The sequence below is a fragment of the Spea bombifrons genome, chromosome 9 (genome assembly GCF_027358695.1).
Source record: "Spea bombifrons isolate aSpeBom1 chromosome 9, aSpeBom1.2.pri, whole genome shotgun sequence".
NCBI lineage: Eukaryota > Metazoa > Chordata > Amphibia > Anura > Pelobatidae > Spea > Spea bombifrons.
The window spans coordinates 23,010,193-23,032,210 of record NC_071095.1 but is presented as its reverse complement, the minus strand read 5'-3'; the positions used below and the strand labels follow the sequence as shown (position 1 = coordinate 23,032,210).

General features: G+C 53.0%; 4 protein-coding genes across 7 annotated transcripts; all 4 read right to left on the bottom strand.

Annotated features, from left to right (window-relative positions):
• Positions 1–908: 908 nt before the first annotated feature.
• Positions 909–5,203, bottom strand: ILF2 (interleukin enhancer binding factor 2). The gene is made up of 14 exons (XM_053474648.1): positions 5,066–5,203; positions 4,501–4,557; positions 3,684–3,726; positions 3,497–3,601; positions 3,330–3,407; positions 3,040–3,142; positions 2,888–2,953; positions 2,682–2,798; positions 2,523–2,601; positions 2,040–2,127; positions 1,781–1,957; positions 1,505–1,595; positions 1,252–1,420; positions 909–1,071 (listed from the first exon to the last, which is right to left on the bottom strand). Exons 1-13 carry the CDS (start codon positions 5,068–5,070, stop codon positions 1,263–1,265), a joined length of 1,167 nt encoding a protein of 388 aa, XP_053330623.1. The 5' UTR covers positions 5,071–5,203; the 3' UTR covers positions 909–1,071; positions 1,252–1,262.
• Positions 5,204–6,640: 1,437 nt separating this feature from the next.
• On the bottom strand, positions 6,641–8,672 carry SNAPIN (SNAP associated protein). Its single transcript, XM_053474945.1, has 4 exons — positions 8,513–8,672; positions 7,814–7,860; positions 7,504–7,622; positions 6,641–7,364 (listed from the first exon to the last, which is right to left on the bottom strand). The coding sequence occupies exons 1-4, from the start codon at positions 8,608–8,610 to the stop codon at positions 7,266–7,268; spliced, it is 363 nt and encodes a 120-aa protein (XP_053330920.1). The 5' UTR covers positions 8,611–8,672; the 3' UTR covers positions 6,641–7,265.
• A 3,082-nt stretch (positions 8,673–11,754) lies between these two features.
• Positions 11,755–17,309, bottom strand: LOC128505048 (mothers against decapentaplegic homolog 4-like). 4 transcript variants are annotated; one of them, XM_053475334.1, is made up of 12 exons: positions 17,223–17,309; positions 15,357–15,605; positions 14,376–14,550; positions 14,197–14,292; positions 13,858–14,076; positions 13,526–13,681; positions 13,256–13,357; positions 13,123–13,176; positions 12,861–13,044; positions 12,615–12,783; positions 12,391–12,529; positions 11,755–12,180 (listed from the first exon to the last, which is right to left on the bottom strand). In XM_053475334.1, the coding sequence occupies exons 2-12, from the start codon at positions 15,591–15,593 to the stop codon at positions 11,969–11,971; spliced, it is 1,743 nt and encodes a 580-aa protein (XP_053331309.1). In that variant the 5' UTR covers positions 15,594–15,605; positions 17,223–17,309; the 3' UTR covers positions 11,755–11,968. The 4 variants fall into 4 exon arrangements, with proteins under 4 accessions (XP_053331309.1, XP_053331313.1, XP_053331312.1 ...); XM_053475338.1 differs by having other exon boundaries at positions 14,272–14,292; XM_053475337.1 differs by having other exon boundaries at positions 14,272–14,308; positions 14,377–14,550.
• A 769-nt stretch (positions 17,310–18,078) lies between these two features.
• On the bottom strand, positions 18,079–21,929 carry CHTOP (chromatin target of PRMT1). Its single transcript, XM_053475280.1, has 6 exons — positions 21,805–21,929; positions 21,235–21,316; positions 20,117–20,267; positions 19,069–19,252; positions 18,854–18,985; positions 18,079–18,739 (listed from the first exon to the last, which is right to left on the bottom strand). Exons 2-6 carry the CDS (start codon positions 21,297–21,299, stop codon positions 18,537–18,539), a joined length of 735 nt encoding a protein of 244 aa, XP_053331255.1. The 5' UTR covers positions 21,300–21,316; positions 21,805–21,929; the 3' UTR covers positions 18,079–18,536.
• Positions 21,930–22,018: the final 89 nt, after the last annotated feature.

Below are 22,018 nucleotides of genomic sequence, written 5' to 3'. Positions count from 1 at the left end.
GAGGTAGACGACCAGGGCAGGGAACAGGGTCTTCCTATGTAGATATAACCTTACACTTTATCCCGATTCCCTGGTCAGGATCATGGCCAGTAAAAGGGCTTCTCAGTCAGTGAAATATATGCACTCTCCGGCCGTGATCCTATTATTTTAACACAAGGAGCCAGCTACCGGCAGGGGCCACGGGTGATGTTAGGTAGCCCGCCAGTGTATGGCTACGAGAGGCTCCCACCCCATGTGGCAGCTACATTTATTCATTACAATACATTCTAAAGCAATAATAGGCGAGAGCAGATCGCGCCCGCTCCGAAACACTCTTTAATGAGCGTGATTGCCCGAGACCAGTAAATGCACAATTTTCTACAAACTACCATGGAAACGGCTCAGCCGAGTGCGTTTAACGCTGCATTACCGGAACCCCTGCTCCCTCCGCCAAGGTGAACGCAGCCTGCGATACAGCCACGACCCGGCAAATGAATAGAGCAAAAGCACAAGAAAACCCAACAGCAGGGGTGGTTTATATCTTCAGATTAGGCCGAGGAAAAAAAGGCAAACCAGTCTGCCTCCCAACATGGGTAACAAGCAAATTAACCCCCGAAACCCTGACATTACCCATTCGCTGGCTCTTGAACTCAGATTAGGTCTCGGTTTGATATTAAAAAACACGTCAGACCGTCTGTTCATTTCGTATGACAATCCTGCCACATCAGAGAAGACCGCGAAGAGATTATAAAACCGCCGATGGAACCGCCAGCTCATACCAGTGCCGGCAGATCTGTCAGGGTTCTGCTCGGTCACAAGCGCACCTTGTTATTAAGATTTATCAGTGCACGGTATAAGCGTGATTTATATATCGTAACCAAATCCCACAAAAATACTGTTACAGACAAGAAAAAACAGATATGCAAAGGGAGGGGAAATAAACATTTATTATATTCAAAAAACAGTTGCTACAGTATATAAAACAAAGCACATTACAAGGAAGAACACAGAAACTTGGTGATGAGCGGTCCTGAAATAGACCTATTATCCGAGCCACACGGGCCAGCTGGAGGCGTCCAAAAACAACAGCACCTGAGGGGAGAAACACTGTATAAATACGTCACTAGACAATCTTTAAAAAGACAAATTATGACAAAAAAGAAACAGGACGTCTTGGTTCCAACAAAGCCCTCAGGGACAGCTTGCGCCCATCTGGCTCAAGGGCCTGGAGAATCCTGCAAACAAGTTCCTAGACAGATCAAATAAAGTCACCTTTTCACAGGTTACTCTTGTGTCTCCATATTTTCCTCCTCCTCGGCTCCTTCTGGAATATCTGGGTTGTCATCCTCCTCTCCTTCCTTCTTCTCTGGTGGCCTCTCGTATGCCTTCTCCGAGGGAGTCACAATAACACCATCCCACGTGGACATCTCAGAGGCAAGAGCTGCGGCGGAGGGGAGCTTGTTAGTAAAAGGACTATAGATCGGACACTTGAAGGACAAGTTACCACAAAAGGTTTCGTACTCACAGCTGGCATCACCCTCCAGCCCCAGAATCTTCCTGTAGCCTCCGTGAGACAGGATTCGGACCAGCGTCTGAGCCGTGTAACACACCATGTCCTGGAAAAGAAAGGTTACGGCTCATTCACGCTCTACTCACCTCGTTGAGGGGGACAGAGTACCTTCTACCCTTAAAAACTAAGACTGTACAGCATGAACCCCACACAACGAGGGGGACTGCTTATAGATCAACGTCTCACGATTTTTCACCTGGGAACAAACTGTCAGCGATCGGTAATTCTCACCTGCTGCTCTAGAGTCATGACTGTGTGGACCCGGAAGTTCCCGCTCTCACACGGGTCGGTGATTCCTACAGATCCTGGAAGGAAGAGGCCGGCAGCCAGCATCTGTAGGCAGCGCCTGTACGCCACGTTCACCGGCAGGGGCTGCCTGGAGGGATTGTTCATTACAGCATAGTGCCCCTGAAGGGTGAGAGAAAAGGGGTTTATTAGCATCATGTGGGAGCAGAAACCTTTATTATGATTTTATTAAAGAGACACGTACCAGGAGGTCCAAGATCCACGGGGTTAGAGGCTCAAACCCAGGGAATCGGCTCCTCAAGTCTTTCAGCAGACGGATCAGGACCTTCACTCTGGAAAGAAAAGCCATAAGTTAGTATGAAGTGTTAAAGTAGTTGTTCTTTTTTTATACAGCGCCATCATATTCCATACAATGGGGCAACCGCACATTTTAATAGAGAACGAGGCGCACAGGTATGGTGCTTTACAAATGGACTGGCGAGCCTGAGACCACCTGACACCAACGTGGTCGCCGCTCTTGGAAGGCGGCACCATGAAAGGGCTTGGGGTGAGGGCACCCGTTCAGCGGGAGGAACAAATAACAGATTGCAGAAGGTTTCATTATGAAATGTGCTGCGTGGGCAGCCAGGTGCAGCTTGCCTTATAACATGCCTATAACGGACCTAGTATTACGTGTGGTTTGCTTTAAAACTAAGGGGCCGGATTCGTAATATATAAAGCTACTTACGTGGAATGTGAGGCATTCTCCTCAAACCAGCGAGCGTGTCTGATGGCTGCTAGAGCGCTGTGAAGGACTTTGATGTCCACTACGAGGAAAGAAGAGATATCGCATTATTTCGGCCGCTCGGATGGTAGACACCCAGCCTGGAGGAAACGGCACACTTACAGTGAAGCTCTGAGTCCAGCTTTCGGAGATTTGGGGGAACGGTGGTGATCAGGATCTTCACTGTTGCATCTGCAGAGCTGATCTCGAAACCAGTCTCGTTAGTTAGCATCGTCAACACTGAAAACACACACAGGAGATGAGTAAACCCAAAAGAGAGCGGATACGGGCCAGCAACACCCAGCGGGAGAAGCTTCAACGTTACTCACCTTCAGCTGGGTCTTGAGCTCTCAGAGTCTCAACAACCTTCATTCCCAGGGCAGACACAGCTTCCACTGAAAGGCAATAAAAAGACTCCTTCAGAGACCAGCAACAGACACTCCGCTACAGGGAAAGAACAAATCTAGAACGTAGAACGTACGTGTGGGCAGGATCTTAAGGATGACAACCAGATCTGCTACGTTGTGTCCTGTGGTCATAGTTCCTTTCTTGTAGGACCCCACCTGTCGCACCTCTTCAATTTGCTGGAAGAGAAGAAAAACCAAAGCTCAAGCTGGGGATGGAGTTACAGGTATAACATCCGAAAAAGCACAATTGCTTTTGTGATATCAGACACGGGGCATTTATAACGTGCCCCTGAATCTGAACCGGACCTGGTCACCTTCCAAACACTGCATAGAGGAGACAACACAGCGAGAACGCATCACTTACCACTTCGAAGTTTCCAGGGGCCACAATCAGGTTGTCAATAACGTTATTAATCTTTGTTACAAGGGAGAGAATAGAGGCCTAAAGACATAAAAAGCAAACGTGAGTTTATTGTAACGTCAATCATCGGTAAAAGACAACTGAATGGGTTATTTTCAAGGTGAGGGCACCTGTTCAGTTGGGGTGGGGGCCAGGTCTTGGTTGCGTTTCAGGAGGGCTTCGCTGAAGAGGGTCTCGTCTGGAGCAGGTTTTACTCGGGGGAACGCCATCTCACACTAAAGAGAGCCAAGAACACGGATGAGATAGGGGCCTGACCCTACAGCACACGGGCACTCACAGACAATATAACACGCTTACCACATGGAAGTCGAAAGGGATGTGCGGGACAAAAGGCCTGAAACTGGAAACAGAAGAAGAACGTCAGCCACTGAACGCAGATCAACCAAGAGCATCACTTAAACAAGACTTCATATTAAAGCCCTCAACACCGAGGGTCTTCATCCCTTCAGACACTGAACAATATCACTGAAGCCCCCCAAGCTGAGCTCCTGTATCAGCCGCTGCCCCCGGCATCCCCTGCGGAACGAAGCCCCGAGCCGAGTTATTTCAGCACAGTGGTTTTAAGAATTCCCGAGCGGCCGCACAGCTAGTGCCTGGGAGAAGGGTCTAATCCCGTTTACCGGCTTCTAGAACGTGTTAAATGACATCATCGAGATTTAAAGCAGGGATTCAGGTCCTAAATTGAAGACATGGCCAACCAAAAGGAGGCTTTACAGCATCTTCAATGCACCAGCTCAAGCGTGCCAAGAGCCTCGAGGAACAGCATTTATTAAATAATAAACATGGACAGGAAGCATACTTAAGTACACTTCCTTCTCTAGAGCTCCTCCTAAATGCTTTCAGTAGAGCCAGAACACGGGAGATTAACCTCTATCTCCAGTAATATGCGCCAGAGTCCATGAAGCCAATATACATTTTACATCATGCTAGAACTGGGGAGGACAAAGCAGCTTTCTCTGGACAGTCTCCACGTGGGAGGAGACACAGCCGGTACAATAAGCCTGCAGCCTCTGTGAGATTTGGGAGACAATCTCCAGATTCTGTATAATTACAAAAGAAACATGCAATTTCCTATCCGGGAAACAAACAAAAAAAAAACATTTCTCATAATCACCCTGTGCCGGGACCAACTCTGGAGCCAAAGCGCCCCCGGCCACGTCCTCGTTCACCCCTGGGGAGAAAAAAAGAATACAAGAAAGTTACGCAAACAAAAGATTACCGGGAAGGACCGGAACACCGGGATTAACCCAGCGAAGTAGAGTACGGTACACAAATCATACGAACACAGTGCACTGCATAACGACACATGAATTAGAGTGCAAGCTCTGGGGCACAGAGCCGAAACACTGCCCATTGTATAAGGAGATATGAATTAGACTGTTGTAACCCCCATTTAAGTGCAAGCTCTGGGGCACAGGGTCGGAACACAGCCTACAGTATAACGATATATGAATTAGGATTGTTACAAGCCCATTAGAGTGTAAACTCTGGGGCTTAAGGCCAGAATACTGGACTTGAAATAAAGATATATGCTGCCTGGTTTATCCCCGGTTTGAGTGCAAGCTCTGGGGTACAGGTTGCTTCTCAGCTATGAGCCGGGGTGCAGGCCCCTAACCTCTCCGGCCCTGCAGGCTCCCGTCTCTTCCTCACCCCTCGAACTCCCCAGAACCCCGACTCACCTCATTTCCCCGTTCTCCGTGCTACAAACTTCCTTACAATGAAACCCCGCTCGCTCCTCGAGGTAACGACACCAGGCCAACAATCGCCTAGGTTATTGGTTATATGGGCCGGCTCTTTGCTCAATCAGAGCCTAGGAGATTGAGCTCCCGCCTCCACTCGTAGAGCTCCGCCAATCCTAGCATCGCTTCTGGGATGCGGCACCTTAGCGGACAGCTCAACAACCAATAGCTGAGCTCATCCGCCTTCCGTAGAACTGTACTACGGCAGATTTTTTTTTCTACAAACTTTATTGAAATAAAAACTACCATATAAACAACTTGCCAGCACTAACGCATGCAGCCCTTACTTCCTGTAACCGGGAGTCATACCGACTCCCAAGGGATCAGTACACCGTCTGTACCAGGCCCTGCCCATTACCACCTCCTCCGAGACACCCACAAGGTCACTTTTATTAAACACTCTCTCCAATACTAATAATTGGGACCCAAACATGCAGCACTATGGCGTACAATGGCGCTACATCTGATATCTCTGTCCAGCCTCCTCCGTTAGATTGGGGCATATGATGAGTCCTTTTGCCATCAGCACCTGATACTGTGGCCCCGCTGTCAAATTATACCATACCTCCTCCTCTGGGAGAACACGTACTGTATCTAACACCATTTTCAAAGAGCGGCCTCTTTTTTTTTGTTGCCACAGGCAAAAAAGGTTGAATGGGAGAAGAGCCCCCTGTGAACAACCTATGGTCAAGCAGGGCTATCGATAGACCACCGGTAATTGGGAGCCGTGCCGGGGCAGCCGGCCCGAGCTCGGGTTTGGATTAATTTACATGCAAAGGCTGAATTTACCAAAAGCGCGCATTTTCAGCACCAAGGATAACGTGCTTAGAAATCCAGACCCAGTCTTCCTCTTCGGGGGGATATTTTGGGGCGCAGAAAGAATTTGATTTGATGAATAGATCCTAATCGCTGAAGAGCGCGGAAACATTTCAAAGCCAGATGAGAAGAGGCAGCCATGCGGAAGAGACATTCATTTGCTGAGAGTATTCGGGCGTCCGGCTGAGCGCGCGCGGTAAAAAGCGGCAGCGATTCAGAGACAGCTCTTACACCAGAGAGTCCACGTTAAAGGGCTTTTAAATCACAGGACTGGGAGCCGCGGAGCGAGGAAAATTATACTTTTTGTTAAAGTCACAAAAGGAACAGAATTATAAAAACTACGAGGCGGGGGAGGGGAATATATTAAAAATGATCTAAATATTCAGTGTATGCGGGATCTCCGGGACCGACCGCAGTGACCTGTCTAATGCGGCCAGCAAAGCCTCGGCCCGGTCTCATTATACTGAAAGTGATGGGAGTTATTTGGATGCCACTACTTGCCTTAAAAGGGTATTAGCCCCAGTTACCCCCCGCCGGGTTAACTCATTAAGCGCCTGCCCTGGGTGGCTGTGACATCGGACTAGTGGTCATCGCACACCTGCCACCGACGGATCGAGGAGCCCGTGATCACAGCCCGACACATGACTTCCGTACGGACCGGCTGCTTAGACCTGCGGGACAGACGGGACGGGACACTCGTTCACTGAATAACATTTATTGGAAATACAATCGAGAAACACAAGCGGACATCCAAGCGTCAGCCGGTGCAGGATGAACAGCGTCGCAGGAGTACAGACGGCGGCAGCCGTGGGAGCCGGCTCCAGGAAAGAAGGCTTTACGTATAACTTCGCCCCGTCGTGGAAGCCCCCAAAAATTCCCTTCCATGTTCAGGCCACAGCGATTTGGGGGAAAACTAAGGCAATCGCTAGTGTGAGAACGTCACATTCTAAAGCAAGGGCTACTTAATACCGCGAAGCAAGGACGGACACAGACGTTATAATCAATAAACGGGAGAAGTAGAAACTTACAGCCGGTTCTCAGAGCACCGGGCTGTCAGCCCGACAAAGGTGACGTCAGCCTCTCTATCGCCATGGCAACAAGGAACAAGGTGTTACGGGAGGACGTTTCATGCATTGGAACAGAGGATTTCCCTCTTAGTGCAGCGCAGAGATTTTTGGCGTCGCAGGCCCATGGGCTGGCTACATGTTGACTTTGGCCCCTGAAGAGTGGACGTGGAGCTACTCCGCACACCCGGGCTGCCTGGAATCTCATCTTGCAACGGTAGAAGAAAGAGCTCAGCTCCAAAAGAAGTCCACCTCAAGGATCATTTATTGGGTGATGCCGGAGGGTGGTGGGAATCCAGCATCGCTCTCCTCCGAGCCGTCTCCTTGGCCACGCTATGGTTGAGGCGCCTAAGACGTTCCTGGAAGAACAAAGACACGTGCGTTGCCACCACAACACCCTGATGTTACCCAAACGCCGCCCAACATCACAAGTCTGCTCTCTGATGTATCTAAACATACTTTTACCCCCCAGCTCTTCCTCTTCTTTCCCCTCGTTACCTGTGCATTCTGCAGGATATTGTTGACCAAGACCACCCGGCGTCTGGCATTCAGCAGCTTCTTCACGTACGGGTCCAAGTCTAGAGCCACCTTCTGGTCCTCGTTAATCTTGCAGAGTTCTGGAATGAGAAGATTGGGTGCATGTTCTGGCGTGACCGTACAAGAAAGGTGAGGAAGCGGCTGGCCAGACATTGTCTCCGCTCACCAGATCATAACACAGAGCAGACACAGTAAACACAGACCCCTCCACCGGCTTACTGAACCACCCACAACCAATCCACACCCGGCGCTGGGCACCGAGGGCACTCACCGGAGGCTAGACTATCAATGTGTTCCCGGAGGTCCACTTGGCTCTCTCTGCAAGGAGGAAAAGTAATCGGTTAGAATCGGCACGAAGGTTCAGATACGGGATTCGGAACAGAGAGGAGAGCTGTCACTGCATCTTCCTGCTCTCACGGCCGGCCCTGTATAATGTATAGATCAAGCAGTGAGGAGACCGAAGAAATCTCACTGATAGAAACATGCTTTATGCAGGGCCATCCAAGCATTTATCAGGGGCAGCGAATTGGGGACTCTTCAGCCAACTCCCCACTTAGCGAATAAAATGGACCCCTGTGGCATGCGCTGGGTTTCAGGGATGGCCCTTATCCAGGTTCCGTGATCGCCCCCCCGAGTTTTGGGTTTAACATTCTCTGCTCCTTTATGCCGGTGTCGCTGCAACCACCTGGGTTAGACGACAGCTGCCGCCGCGGCCCCCTGTTTATAGTGTATTGGGATTCCCTCATTTTAGGGATAACAGGGCCCCCAGTTTCATACAGGCTATCTGGGCTCCCCAATATCTAGGGGGGGTTTGCAGGCTTCGTGGAGGGCATCTGGGGTCCCCAATATCACTCAGTTTTTTGCAGGATATGGGGGGGGTCACTGGCTTCATGCAAGATATCTGAGGCCCGTGACTCTGGGTATGTGGCCCTTGCTGGCGATGCACCCTTGTGTTTGGGGATCCCCGCACCTCACGGCGTGCACATGGGAGTCCAGCTGTTTCACGGCCGGTTTGAGCAGCTCCAGCAGACCCTCTGCGAACACATCCCGCCCCGGCGACACCGCCATCCCGTTGCCAATCACTCGGCGGAATAGACGTCTCGCTGCCAACCACCCGCCGGAAATGATGTCATTCAAACGAGTCGGAAGATCGTTGCTATGTACGGCGGGAAACGGAGTTCTCGGCGGCGTGATTACGTCAGCAGACCCGCCCTACTTCCTTATCAGGCTGTTCAAAAGCCTCTGCTGTGGACTGTAAATCCCATCTATCTGAGCATTCGGACCAGTAGAGTGAATCGGTTCATTTCAAGTGATTCATTGAAATGAATCGATTCATGAACCGATTCATCGGTTCACTCAATGTGACTCACAGCAGTTCCTGCTTCACCAATTCAATGACTCAGTTAAGAACAGCTCTGGCTTCAATGTCATTTAATGATTAGAAGTAAACGTAATGACACAATACTTCCACAGGATGGTGCCATCAGTTGTCTAAATGGGGGAGTCACTGGCTTCATGCAGGGTATCTGGGGCCCCCAATATCTGGGGGGTCACAGGCTTCATGGAGGGCATCTGGGGTCCCCAATATCTAGAGGGATCACAGGTTTTATGCAGGGTATCTGGTGTCCAAAATATCTAGGGGGGGATCACAGTTTTTATGCAGGATGTTTGGGGGGGGGTCACTGGCTTCATGCAAGATATCTGAGGCCCCGTGACTCTGGGTATGTGGCCCTTGCTGGCGATGCACCCTTGTGTTTGGGGATCCCCTCACCTCACCGTGTGCACATGGGAGTCCAGCTGTTTCACGGCCGATTTGAGCAGCTCCAGCAGGTCCTCTGCGAACACAGCTCGCCCCGGCGACACCGCCATCCCGTTGCCAACCACTCGGCGGAATCGACATCACGCTGCCAGCCACCTGCCGGAACTGATGTCATTCAAACGAGTCGGAAGATTGTTTCTATGTACGGCGGGAAACTGAGTTCTCGGCGGCGTGATGACGTCAGCAGAGCCTCCCTATTTCCTTATCAGGCTGTTCAAAAAGCTCTGCTGTGGACTGTAAATCCCATCAATCTGAGCATTCGGATCAGTAGAGTGAATCGGTTCATTTCAAGTGATTAATTGAAATGAACCGATTCATGAACCGATTCATGAACCGATTCATCAGTTCACTCAATGTGACTCACAGCAGTTCCTGCTTCACCAATTCAATGACTAAGTTGAGAACAGCTCTGGCTTCAATGCCATTTAACGATTAGAAGTAAACGCAATTCCCCAATGCATCCACAGGAGGGCACCATCAGTTGCCTAAATGCCATTTAACGATTGGAAGTAAACGCAATTCCCCAATGCATCCACAGGAGGGCGCCATCAGTTGCCTAAATGCCATTTAACGATTGGAAGTAAACTCAATTCCCCAATGCATCCACAGGAGGGCGCCATCAGTGGCCTAAATGCCACTCAACGATTGGAAGTAAACGCAATTCCCCAATGCATCCACAGGAGGGCGCCATCAGTGGCCTAAATGCCACTTAACGATTGGAAGTAAACGCAATTCCCCAATGCATCCACAGGAGGGCGCCATCAGTGGCCTAAATGCCACTTAACGATTGGAAGTAAACGCAATTCCCCAATGCATCCACAGGAGGGCGCCATCAGTGGCCTAAATGCCACTTAACGATTGGAAGTAAACGCAATTCCCCAATGCATCCACAGGAAGGCGCCATCAGTGGCCTAAATGCCATTTAACGATTGGAAGTAAACGCAATTCCCTAATGCATCCACAGGAGGGCGCCATCAGTGGCCTAAATGCCATTTAACGATTAGAAGCAACTGATGGCGCCCTCCTGTGGATGCATTGGGGAATTGCGTTTACTTCTAAACGTTAAATGGCATTTAGGCAACTGATGGCGCCGTCCTGTGGATGCATTGGGGAATTGTTTTTACTTAAAATCCTTAAATGGCATTTAGGCCACTGATGGCGCCCTCCTGTGGATGCATTGGGGAATTGCGTCTACTTCCAATCGTTAAATGGCATTTAGGCCACTGATGGCGCCGTCCTGTGGATGCATTGGGGAATTGCGTCTACTTCCAATCGTTAAATGGCATTTAGGCCACTGATGGCGCCCTCCTGTGGATGCATTGGGGAATTGCGTCTACTTCCAATCGTTAAATGGCATTTAGGCCACTGATGGCGCCCTCCTGTGGATGCATTGGGGAATTGCGTCTACTCCCAATCTTTAAATGGCATTTAGGCCACTGATGGCGCCCTCCTGTGGATGCATTGGGGAATTGCGTCTACTTCCAATCGTTAAATGGCATTTAGGCCACTGATGGCGCCCTCCTGTGGATGCATTGGGGAATTGCATCTACTTCCAATCGTTAAATGGCATTTAGGCCACTGATGGCGCCCTCCTGTGGATGCATTGGGGAATTGCGTTTACTTCCAATCGTTAAATGGCATTTAGGCCACTGATGGCGCCCTCCTGTGGATGTATATATATATATATATATATATATATATATAGAGCGCCATGATATTCCGCAGCGTTGTACAATCACTGTGTCCAGGCTGCAGGGGGTTCCCTCTGCCCCTGATCCCTCCCGTAAGATGCAGTTAAGTCAGCGGACAGAGGTTTTACCCCCACCCCCCCGGGCAGCCACCCTCGCTGGGATGGGGGAGTTCATCCTATTACCCTCTATTACACGCTGTGTTGAAGAAACGACATCATCCAAACATACGATACATAAATATTTTATTAGAAGAGACTCAACAGTACGTTCTCGGTATAAAAGTCTGCAGCGCCGCGCATGGGCTGCTGGGTCCAGGAGATTTGGCAGAGTTTAGCTTTTGGCTTCGTGTTTCTAAAATGATAATCCGGAGCCGCGCGTCCTTTTCTAAAATACACATCTGACCGCGTCCATACATGATCTGAGTTTCTGCCGCGGCACTCGTTGCCCCCCCTGGAAAGTATAACAGTGACTGAGGTAGCCACGGGCCGTCTAAACGGCGTGAAATCAACCCTTTCTCTGCCAGAGGGGAGAGATCCCACGGAGGCTAAATGGTTTAGTGCTTGGAGTCTTTTTGTCCCTCATAAAGTATCTCCAAGCATCGTTCCAATAAAACAAAGTAGCCCGCCCGATGCGCCCAGACCGTTATTTTCCTTGGCTCCTCCTAACATCGCGATGACCCACATAACGCCCCACTTCTGGTCTCCAGCAGCACCGGGGATGGACTCTCGGTGGAGGCGATCTCGTGGCGTCTGCGGTAGGCAGCAGATGAGTTCCCTGCTACGATGAATAATGATATGGTCCAGACCCGCCTCTGGTTTGCGGGGTCTTGTAAGGTGGGTGGGCAGCTCTGTTTCTACCTGCATCTCTATTATAGTTGTTAGAGAACCGGCTGGCTATGCCCTTGTAGGAGGCAGTTCTAGTTCACGGAATTGGGGTCTGCCATGGGCAGCGTGTGGAGCACCTCGTCCAGGAGCTGTAGGGCGCGGTGCAGGTGGACCTCGATCCAGCACGGGGTCTGCTTGATACTTTGCCTCGGGTAGTCGGGACCCCAGCCTTTGACAAAACTCAGTCGCAGGATGCAGAGGCGCCGCAGATCATCCACGCCGATACCCGCAGCAGCTGACAGACCTGGGGAAGGAACCAGAGCTGGATCAGCAAGCTCTCCAGCACAGGGGGGCAGACCCCTCCATGTGCCAAGGCCTCCAATTACCGCACCCAGCACCCAACCTCTAGGACCTCTTACTACTGCAACATGTCATCCCCCATGGGCTATACACATTGTTGGAAATATTGCCCTCCGTGGTCCGGCCGCCAGGTCCATCCCCACCCCATACTCACTGACAGCAGGTGCAATTCCTCCGACGGAGCCCGGGCCAGGGATGGTTCCGGCCACCGCTGCCGCCTGCGCAGCTGCTGCCGCCTGTGCCGTGGCTGCTTGCTGCTGCATCTGGCGGTGGCATTGCCGTAGGTCAAACACCTGGAGAGGAATGGAGGACACATTCAGGAGGAAGGCTTCGCTTGGACACCAAGCTTTGGTGAAACGGCAACCAGAGGAACGTTACCTTTATATAAGCTCCAGGGTATATTTTATGAACGGCGTCCCCCGGGGCCCGTCCGGCTTCTCTGTCCAGGTAATAACTCTGAACAAACACCGCGTGGTCGCTCAGACATCTCATCCAGACGTCCCCCTCACCCCGGCACTCCAGCTGTACCCCTTTACCAATGTGCAACCTGCCGGCAGGGAGTGCGTTATACAGAGATCAGAACGCGGACCCCCACGCTGCCTCCCAGACGCCCGACCGCCTCACCTCGCTCGCTCGCTCGTGTCGGTGCGATGGACGTTTGAAAGCTGACCCAGGCAAAACCGGTCGCCTCCGGAGGGGTCCACGTAACCGTCCACCGTGACCACAGGGCAGTTCGCGGGGACTTTAAATATTTCTCCCACTTGGACATCCATCTCGAAGTAGGCAACGGAGCACCAGAACTCAGGGCCTGGGGACAACAAAAGGGTTACAGCTTGGTGTCCTAGAAGACCCCTGGCCCGTACAGCATGTTGCAGGACCCCCTTACCTGGGTGGTTGGAGACTGGGTGCTGGTACGGCTGGGGGCTCTGATGGAGCGGCCCTGAGAATAGGTCATAGGACAATCAGAAAAGGAGGGGGACATAGAGACGTTATCTATAAGATAGATATATATTACTCACAGTACTGGTTGGCATGGTGGAGGGGCGGCTGTTGGTTGCCCCTGGTGTTCTGCTGCGGTGGGTTGGGGGAATATGACGCGGTGCTGCTTCCTGTCCAAGAGGCTGAAATGAGAGCCACCAAAAAGTAATGTTTAAAAAAGGTGAATCCGCACGGCGTGGGGGGTATAAGACGGGCACGGCGCGGGGGGTATAGGACTGGCACAGCGCGGGGGGTATAGGACGGGCACGGCGCGGGGGGTATAGGACGGGCACGCGTATGATGCCACTCACTGTGGAATGGCTGTTTTGGAGGAGACGGGTACCCGTTCTGCTGCGAGTTCTGGACTGGAGTGGAAGGGGGTGATGTGGACATCATCTGCTGGTGGGTGGGGGCAACTTGGAGTCCATCACCATGTGTGAGCGGGACAAGAGGGCAACCGGGAGCCACTGTGTGAAAAAGACCAGGTATTAACCAGCAGTCATGGGACCGCTAGCCGTGTCCTCCTGGAGATCTCCTCTATAGAACCAATCACAATACTCTGGGAGGGAGTGGATCTCGCCAGGGATCTATAAAGCGGATCACTAGATCTCTGGTCAGAATGGGCGTGAGTGAGAGGAGATACCTGCAGGCGAGTGGGGCATGTTGGGGTACATGCCGATGGCAGTCTGTGGGCTCTTGGGCATTGGCAGCGGCTGTCTGTAGGACTCTATAGAGGGCATGGCCGGTAGCGGAGCCCGTTTGATGGGTGGCGGGAGGTCCTGGGACGACGGGAGGCAGGAGGCGGCATCCATCTCGCACTCGGGGGTATATTCTTCCTTGATGGAGCGGCACGGGGTACTAGCTGCGTGATGACAGAAGAGATGACGTGGAAGCCGCAATTGCCCCAGAGGCAGAGAGGTGCAGACAACAAAACAAATATGGAAGAAAGACGGGCAGGAGTAAGAGAGAGACATTTACAAACCGGAGGGCGCGGGGCGAGAGGGGGTACAGCTGGAGTCGGTGGGACATGCCTGCCCCAGCCTGGGGCACAACTCACCAGAGCTCGGGATGGTCAGCCCTGAAACACAAAACACCGTAAAGAACAACAATCAACACCTGGTGCCCGAGCCCATCGCCGCCGACCACTCGCTGCTCACTCACCGATGCCGGGGGACACCACGCGCTCGTAGTGATAGGGGTTGACGCACACGCTGTCGTACTTCAGGTCGAATGCAAACTGACAGAACTTGACGTGTTTCAGCTCGTTCTTGTGCAGGTCCGGCCAGCGCCACAGCCGGGCGTAAATAACGTGAGGGAAGCCTTTCCTGCCCGCCACCTGGACGACAGGGGCAAAAAGGGCATGAGCCGCGTATTCACGTTTCTGATCAGTGGCATAACTTGGGGTCACGGGGGCTTCCCTGTGAGAGGCTATACAGCTTATGGACCCCCCACCCACACCAATGCCAGGAGAACCCTGGATCACTCATAGTATACAGCGGGGAACCCCCGCCTTAGGGTTACCTGAATTAACACCCGGTTGGCGGTGCCAATAGCTTATACCGGACAGAGCGTTAGTGGCAGTCCCCGTGGCTCAGGCAGCCTTAGCGGAGTGGGCGCTCGCACGTCTGGGGCGGAGTACACGCCTGCCGGGCTGTCTTCCTTCAAACTGTTTATAGAAGCTTGAAGTGCCTGCTCCTTCCCCCCTTCTCCCTGGAGGCTTCTCGGCAGACAAAACACCCCCCCCCCCAGTCCTTCCAGACAGTGACTCATCAGCCGTCGGCCCAGCTGCTAATTGGAGGCTAGGACTCCACGCACAGAGGCTAGGATACCGGGGTATGGGGTGACATGGGGGGGGTACAGGGGCAGAGAATGAGCAGGGGAGGGGTGAGAAAAGGGGCAGAATGCAGAGGAGGTGGTGCAGCCTGGGGCAGGGGTTTGAGGATACATGCAACACTTTGGGGTTGGTTTGGGGTAACAGAATGAGGAGGAGGGGTACTGGAGATCTGGAGCAAGAAGCACAAACAGAGCAGGGGGGGTAACAAGAGCAATTTACCCCTAACAAACAGGATGAGGGTCGAAAGAGGAGGGTTAAAGCATGTGCCAGACCCCGTGCCCAGCATGGCGCCCCGTGCCCGCGCGTACCTGCAGCCTCCCGTCCAGCGTGCGTTGGATGGTGACACACTTGCTGGGGTGCACCCCGTTGGTGGTGATGGCTGTGATGAGCGAGTCCAGCTCATCTTTCTTCTCCTTCAGCTTCTTCACCAGACTCTCGATGGCCCTCTTGGCAAAGCCCTCGTTCTCCCCCCCCTGCCGGTGGCACATCAGGCTGTGCACAATACTCAGACAGGCATCGTTACTGTTCGGGGGGGCCAGGGACATGGCCGGTACCTCCTGCAAGCAAAGGGTGAGCGTTACGCAGGGAACCCGCCTTCTCCCCCAAACCTTCTGCCGCTCCCGTCCAGAAAAACACCCCCTGTGGGGCTGCTTAACCCACTATGCACCAAGGAGGGGGAACAGCCCGCAGGAAGAGGCATTTACGGCTGCTTTCCCACTGTCACCTGGGAAGGGGGGCTTTCAGCGATCAAGAGAGGAGATCTAGTCCACAGAGCTGACAGTCTGATGGGAAAGAAAGCAGCGCCGGGACATGAAAGTAGTCGGAGGTGGAAGAAAATACCCCAAATGCAACAAACACAGAGGGGGAGAAGAGCTGGAAAGACAGGGGGCAGATGGAGCAACTGACAGGACCCAAAGAGCAAACACTGATCCACAGAGCTTACAATCAAGTGCTTTCCAGAGAGAAGCCCAGAACCCTTTTCTGCAGATCCTAAAAGCCGGCAAGGAAAGGATTTTAGTGTTTTCAGATTCCAGGAGGTGGGGCAGGGATCCGAGGAATGTGTTTCTGGGAAGGGTGTAGGGGTGGAGGCAGCACGACGGCCGACAGGGGCCACCTGGGCAACTTCCAGCCACCGGCACTGGCCACGGGCTAAAAGCAGATACCCCACTCGCCAGCCATTCTACAGACTGACGGAGCTGCCCTAGCTACCATGTAGCATAATCTACATTCCTCAACCTGGCAGTACCCAGGGGCCCCAGCCCATGTATGTATCCATATGTCGGCTGCTACCAGTTACCACCTCTCCGTGGGCAGCCTTACCCAGTCTGGAAGTCCTTCCCCAAATATCTCCTCATGGCTGTAGATGGGGGACCCCAGGTCTACCCCCAGCAATGTCATATCAGCCATCCTACAAGCCTGCGTTAATAGGACAAACAATTACCCCATCGCCCCAGGGCAAAAAAACTGCATCAGCCTTAAATACCCCAAAGAGCCATCAGGTGAGATCAATAAACCTCACGCGGCAGCAGGCACGTTAACCAGCGCATGGCTGAACACGGATCCCTGCAACTAGCTCACGGGTATAGATATATCATATAGACTACAACTCCCATCATCCTTCACCAGCAGTGGTTGTACTGCAACCACAATCATCCATCTCGTGCTTATGCACACCTACTGCTATGTTCTAACCATCAACTACACCGATCCCTAGAGACAAACTTCCATTCCCATCATCCTCTGCCACTTGTTGCGCCAAACCAGTGTTTATACTTCCCACAATCTTCCCCAAGTGTTGTTGAAATCACCCACTGTGCTCCTCAAGCTGCCATCACCGCGGTGCCCTGCTGAGCCTCTGAGTGACTACAAGTCCCATTATCCGTTGGCAGATTATGGGACTTGCAGTTTGTGCAGAGATGCCAGGGGTCGGGTTGCCATAGTGAACGGGTCCATTAACCCTCCAACTCCCCTAGTTTGCATCTCCTGCCCCAGGGCACCGAATAAGAATGGGGTAATAAGATGCAGAGACGCAGAGAAACGAGAAGTTTGTGTAGAGGGGGCACAGACACCGGGGGGCAGCAGGAACTGAGGCAAAAGCAGCTACAAGTGGGCAGGGAGGGCACCTAACCCCAGGGAGTGTGCCTGTCGGGGCAGATCGCACGCGGGTTACTCACAGTTAGGGCAGGAGGCAGATCCGAAGCTCCTGAGCATCCTCACCCAGCCAGGCCGGAGACTGCTCCTCCCCCAGCACGCCCCCACCCCGCACAGACCAGGGCGGGGCTACGGCAGCACACGCTCCGCCTCCTCCAGCGCACACACACTCAGCAGCGCTCACTCCCGGCGAGGCGGCCTCACCTACCTCACTCCCTGCTCACTCACACAGCTCACTCACTTTCCCCAATCACTGCTTACACATCACTCATCCACACCACCACCGGCTTCTCTTCTACTCTCCACTCACACTCCCGGCTAACCAGTGAAGCGTACAAAGCAGATTGAGGCAGTTGATTTTAATTGTGTCTATAAGATGCCAACCAACCACAAGAGCCATGGTCCTGTTGCATTGGAGTTTGTGGGGTAGATTGTTTAGTAAGGGGCCAGTCGTACTCCCGGGGGGCCGCTCGTTCACGGTGAAACTCCGGCTGTAACGCATCGCACATTTTGTGTAATGAGGGGTTAGATGGCAGCAGCGGGTGTTATACAGAGGCCAACCACACACTACTGCCCAGATGCCGGCCCCCGAGCACACAGTTACCTGTCCTACTACAGCTGCAGACAGTGCCCTCTTGTGGCCAATAGAGGGAACCACACAGAACCAAAGGGTTACCTGCACAAGGGCTGCGTCATTAACAGATCGTATCCCCAGAAGGGCCGGCGGGGAGGAACAGGCAGACTTCTCTTCTGAAGAGGTTTGTGGGGGCGATCACGTAAGGGGTACATTTGCCCAATTTCGTTAAGCCCCTGGTATAAGGCACCCCAGGCTGTAGGTTACCGATAACACTTTCAAGGAAATGAAGGCACGGAGCCGGCTTCGCTCAGACTGGAAAGTTTTAATGGTGGCCGCGTTTAAACACAACGCCACGTGTGTCAAAAACGAGACGATATTCTGTACACAGACCGAGCGCCACGAGAACTTCACAGAACAAAACCCCTGCGCACACCGCCATATGCACCCGTTTCCTTCTGTCCCCCCCCCCCCAGAAACCAAAACACGTGAGCAGGAGGAAGATGCAACAGAAAACCCCCAAAACATGTAACACGCTTCCAGCTGGCGTGTGAACAGACACGGGGCAGATAAAACCAACTGCCTCCGGCCCGGCAGTGTCTCTGGAACCCGACCGCAGGACAAGGCGCCAGGCAGTCTCGGTACATTCAACATTTAATATAAAACATAACAAAAACTTCTAGCCGTATCAAAATGTAAAAGGAACTCTAAAAGGAGGAAGCGAGCGCCGAAAAGTCCGTCCCCAGCTAAAAGCGCACCCGGGTCAGTCGTTGGATTCCGGGTCGGCTTGCGCCATGTAGGCATCCAGCTCCGCGTCGAGGTGGCCTTTGGTTTTAGACATGTAGGCGTCCAGCTGGTTGTCCAACTGTTCTCGGGTCAGGGCGGGACGCACCGCTCCCCGTCCTCTGCCCCGTCCTCGTCCGCGGCCAAACCCTCCCCTGCCACGTGCCACGGTGCCTCCTCTGCCTGGAAAGAGGAAAGCAGGGTTAGTGAATACGGCCAATTCTCACTTCTGAGTCCCGTTCAGGAGGATCCTTTGGCATCACACATGGCAAGAGTGCCGTCTTCAGGCGTACTCACCTCTTCCACTCAGACCGCCACGACCCACTTGGCCGCCTCTCATCAGGCCTCGAGTAGGCATGCCTCTGCCCCTGATTCCTCCCCGCCTCAGGCCCATCCTGGTGGCACCTCCGCGGCCTCGGAGACCTTGCCCTGAAGACAGCAAAGACAAGAGTCAGAAAGGCGATGATTCTTGGCCTTGGGCTACCACAGCTTACCCACGGCACGCTACAAACCTCTAAGAACCTGAGCGCCCCTCTGCATCCCTCTGCCGCCACGAGCAATGCGCATCACTCCCCTGTGGGAGCCCCGGAGTCCCACTCCGCCACCTCTTATACCCATGGCTCCACGGGCAAGACCCCCCACGGGCCTTCCTAATCGGGCCTGGATATTGCTCTTACCGAGACGCTGCTTTAAGCTCTAAGAAAAGAAAGTAGAATTAGTCACAAAACACGAGTCCTGCTTGCGCATGTGCCGCCCTGAGTGAGTATATCCCTCAAACCCCAAACTTACTGCACCCTGGCAGGTATCAGCTGCCCTCCACTCACCCCGTTATACGCTTAAGAGACCACCGAGGGCCCACAAACACACGCAACCTGCCACACACTAAGGTCTGACTCAGCCGAGTGTCAAGAACTTTCCCCCAGGGATAGACAGACGTCTCGGCTCCAGAGGGGAACAGCTGAGGGAGCCCAATCCGTATTCTATTGCACCCCCCCAAGCAAGCATGGATACAGCAGGTCCCTTATTTAAAGACTGATATAGTAAATTAGCTGGCCCATTGTATACAACACACACACACACATTAACTTTTGCTTTAAATGACTCGCTATGTAACTGATGTCAAGCAGCAGCAGCGGCTCCAGATGCAGCTCGAGGCTCTGACGCCTCTAAACCAGACTGAAAAGCTCCGATCTACCTCACTATGGATTATGTGTTATCTAGCTGCAGTACAAAACTCTGCAAGTATGACACACCTGAGGTTAAGCAGAAGCAGCCATATTCCAGTCTATGGAGCCAAGTGTGAAACAAGTCCCTGAAGTGAAGCAGGATGGCGCCGGTCTCGTACCGACTGTCTGTCTGTCCCCAAGAAACGTCACACAAGCCAATGTCTGCCCAACATCTCCCACCCTCTCAGTAGAGAGACTTCCTCCCATTCCACCTCAGCCTCTGACCCTCTCGTTTTTAGGTTTTGCCCTTTTACTCTATACGTTTGTGACACGGCGGCATTACTCCTTCCGCTCCGTCCAACGAGCGCCACGAGGAGCCTTCGAGACGCCTCACCTGCTTCAGCTTTAACGCGGCTTGGACAGACGGCCTGCTCTCCATCTGCTGGGCCAGTCTTCGGTTTCTAGCACTGGCCAGGTGCTGCTGTTGCATCGTAGCCCGGATATTCACTGGCACCGGCTGTTTGTTCTTCAGCAAGTTAGTGAAGCTTCAAGGTCGAACAAAATGGGGGCAGGGTTTAATAAACTTTCAACATACACTATCTTGTACCTCTAGCCCCCCAGGGGTGGGCCAGATGCCATGAACACTATTGTGTTTGGGTGGTACGCATCTCAAAGTGCGACTCAGCCTCCACATTTCAACTAAATCACAGCAACAGAATCCAGCAGCCAAGGGAGCAACAGAGAGAAGATGGGGCAGCAGGGGAGAGGGAAGCGGAGCGGGCAGGGGAGAGGAAACAGACGATAAAACCAAGATGTTGGCGCCAGAGATCTATTATAGTATGGAGGAGGGTGGATGTTAAGAGGGGTAAAAGCAGGTCCGGGTTCCAGATAAGGGCATTAGGAGAACACCGTGTATTGGAGAGCCTCAACACGCATGTAAATCTGATATGCGGCGAGAACATTCCTCACACCTGGACGGGGTTTTAGGTCACGGTGCCAGAGTCTCTATCCAGATGAATTCGCACTCACAGGTAACACTCTAAAGAGACGATGAGACAGACAGGAGGTAAAGAGGAAGGACAGGCAAAGGGGGTGGATGGAGGGTGAAAAGCGTTTGCCTCTTACAAGACCCTAGAACAAGGTTAAAGGGTCTTTGGACAAGGAGAGTGTCCTGCATCATGCCTCTTACAGCACCGACCACACCGGAGTGCGTCGGCCTCGGACACGGCAGCAGGCGTCACGCAGCACGGGTAACATGCTACCAGGCTGCACTCATGTAAGACACGTGGAAGAAAAGGGAGGGCGTGAGGCCTTCTAGAGCGGGTGCCGTGTGTAATTAGCACCCGGAAACACGCTAGCAAACGCTACATTGTCACACGGCCCGTTACCAGCACGCGCCACGGCTGCCGCCGGCAGCGAGCACCAGCCCTCGTGTCAGGTGCTGCCCTCTGGGGGCCACGCTGGGCACGCTCTACATATGGTATGTTACGAGGTGCTGTGGGGCTTCCTCACCGCTCATTCAGGGACAGCTTGGTGGTGCTCTTTAGCACGACTTTAGATGCGGACGGAGCAGCCATCTTGATGTCTGGAAAACCTGGAGAGAGAGAATTCATGTTAAGCTACAAACAGGAAGGCGGGAGAACTGCCCCATCCCCAGAGCTGCTGCACAGACCAGGGACCGGTCATACAAGACACGGAGCGCAGGCAAAGACCACCCACATACACGTCCTGAATGACACAGCGACCCCACATTACCCCCTCCATGCCTCCCACAGCGGGCTGACGGCTTGCACCCCAGGCTGGAAAGCATGATATGGTGGCAGCACCAGACACAAAGCTCCCAATAACCCCTATCCAAATTAACCCCATAAACCCCCTCCTCCCGGGCCCCGCTCCCTTACAATCTGCCCAGATACACCAGACAGAGCACGTTAAGAAGGCCCAGAAAATACCCCGCATGACAAAAGCCCCCTTTCCCCCAGGAACCCGAAGAATACTCTGCCCCAGCCTGACTACCCAATGCCAGAGGCAGGGGTGAGCGCTGCCCATCAACCCGACTCCCCAACCGGCCGCGCCAGGTACCTGTGTCTCGGTGAACTGGCTGCTACTCGCCCCCCGGCAACCCGCTACCACAAAATGGCCGCGATCACCGTAAAATGGAGAGGCCCGTGACGTCACTCCACGCCCCTTCTCAGCCTCGCTCTCAAAACGTGAGGTTACCATAGAGACAAGCGGCCATCTTAGGTGGGGAAGACCACCCACAAGCAACAGTAGGCCACCATCATCTTCGTAGAGG

Bases quoted from the DNA above. Each gene is read 5' to 3' on its own strand.
- ILF2 (XM_053474648.1), bottom strand. The intron at 3,143-3,329 runs GTAAGTGATGCG...CTTCTCTTCCAG, and splicing joins CCCCTGGAAACTTCGAAGTG to CAAATTGAAGAGGTGCGACA. The intron at 1,421-1,504 runs GTGAGTACGAAA...CCTCCGCCGCAG, and splicing joins GCTGGAGGGTGATGCCAGCT to CTCTTGCCTCTGAGATGTCC.
- SNAPIN (XM_053474945.1), bottom strand. From the start codon at position 8,610: ATGGCGGTGTCGCCGGGGCGGGATGTGTTCGCAGAGGGTCTGCTGGAG. The intron at 7,861-8,512 runs GTGCGGGGATCC...TCCTCCTTGCAG, and splicing joins TCCCATGTGCACGCCGTGAG to AGAGAGCCAAGTGGACCTCC. The intron at 7,365-7,503 runs GTAACGAGGGGA...TTGTTCTTCCAG, and splicing joins ATATCCTGCAGAATGCACAG to GAACGTCTTAGGCGCCTCAA.
- LOC128505048 (XM_053475334.1), bottom strand. From the start codon at position 15,593: ATGTCCCTGGCCCCCCCGAACAGTAACGATGCCTGTCTGAGTATTGTG. The intron at 13,682-13,857 runs GTATCTCCTCTC...TTTTTCACACAG, and splicing joins CATGCCCCACTCGCCTGCAG to TGGCTCCCGGTTGCCCTCTT. The intron at 12,530-12,614 runs GTAACGTTCCTC...ATTCCTCTCCAG, and splicing joins ACCCTGGAGCTTATATAAAG to GTGTTTGACCTACGGCAATG.
- CHTOP (XM_053475280.1), bottom strand. From the start codon at position 21,299: ATGGCTGCTCCGTCCGCATCTAAAGTCGTGCTAAAGAGCACCACCAAG. The intron at 19,253-20,116 runs GTGAGGCGTCTC...TTCTTTTCTTAG, and splicing joins CCGCGTTAAAGCTGAAGCAG to AGCTTAAAGCAGCGTCTCGG. The intron at 18,740-18,853 runs GTGAGTACGCCT...TCCTCTTTCCAG, and splicing joins TGGCGGTCTGAGTGGAAGAG to GCAGAGGAGGCACCGTGGCA.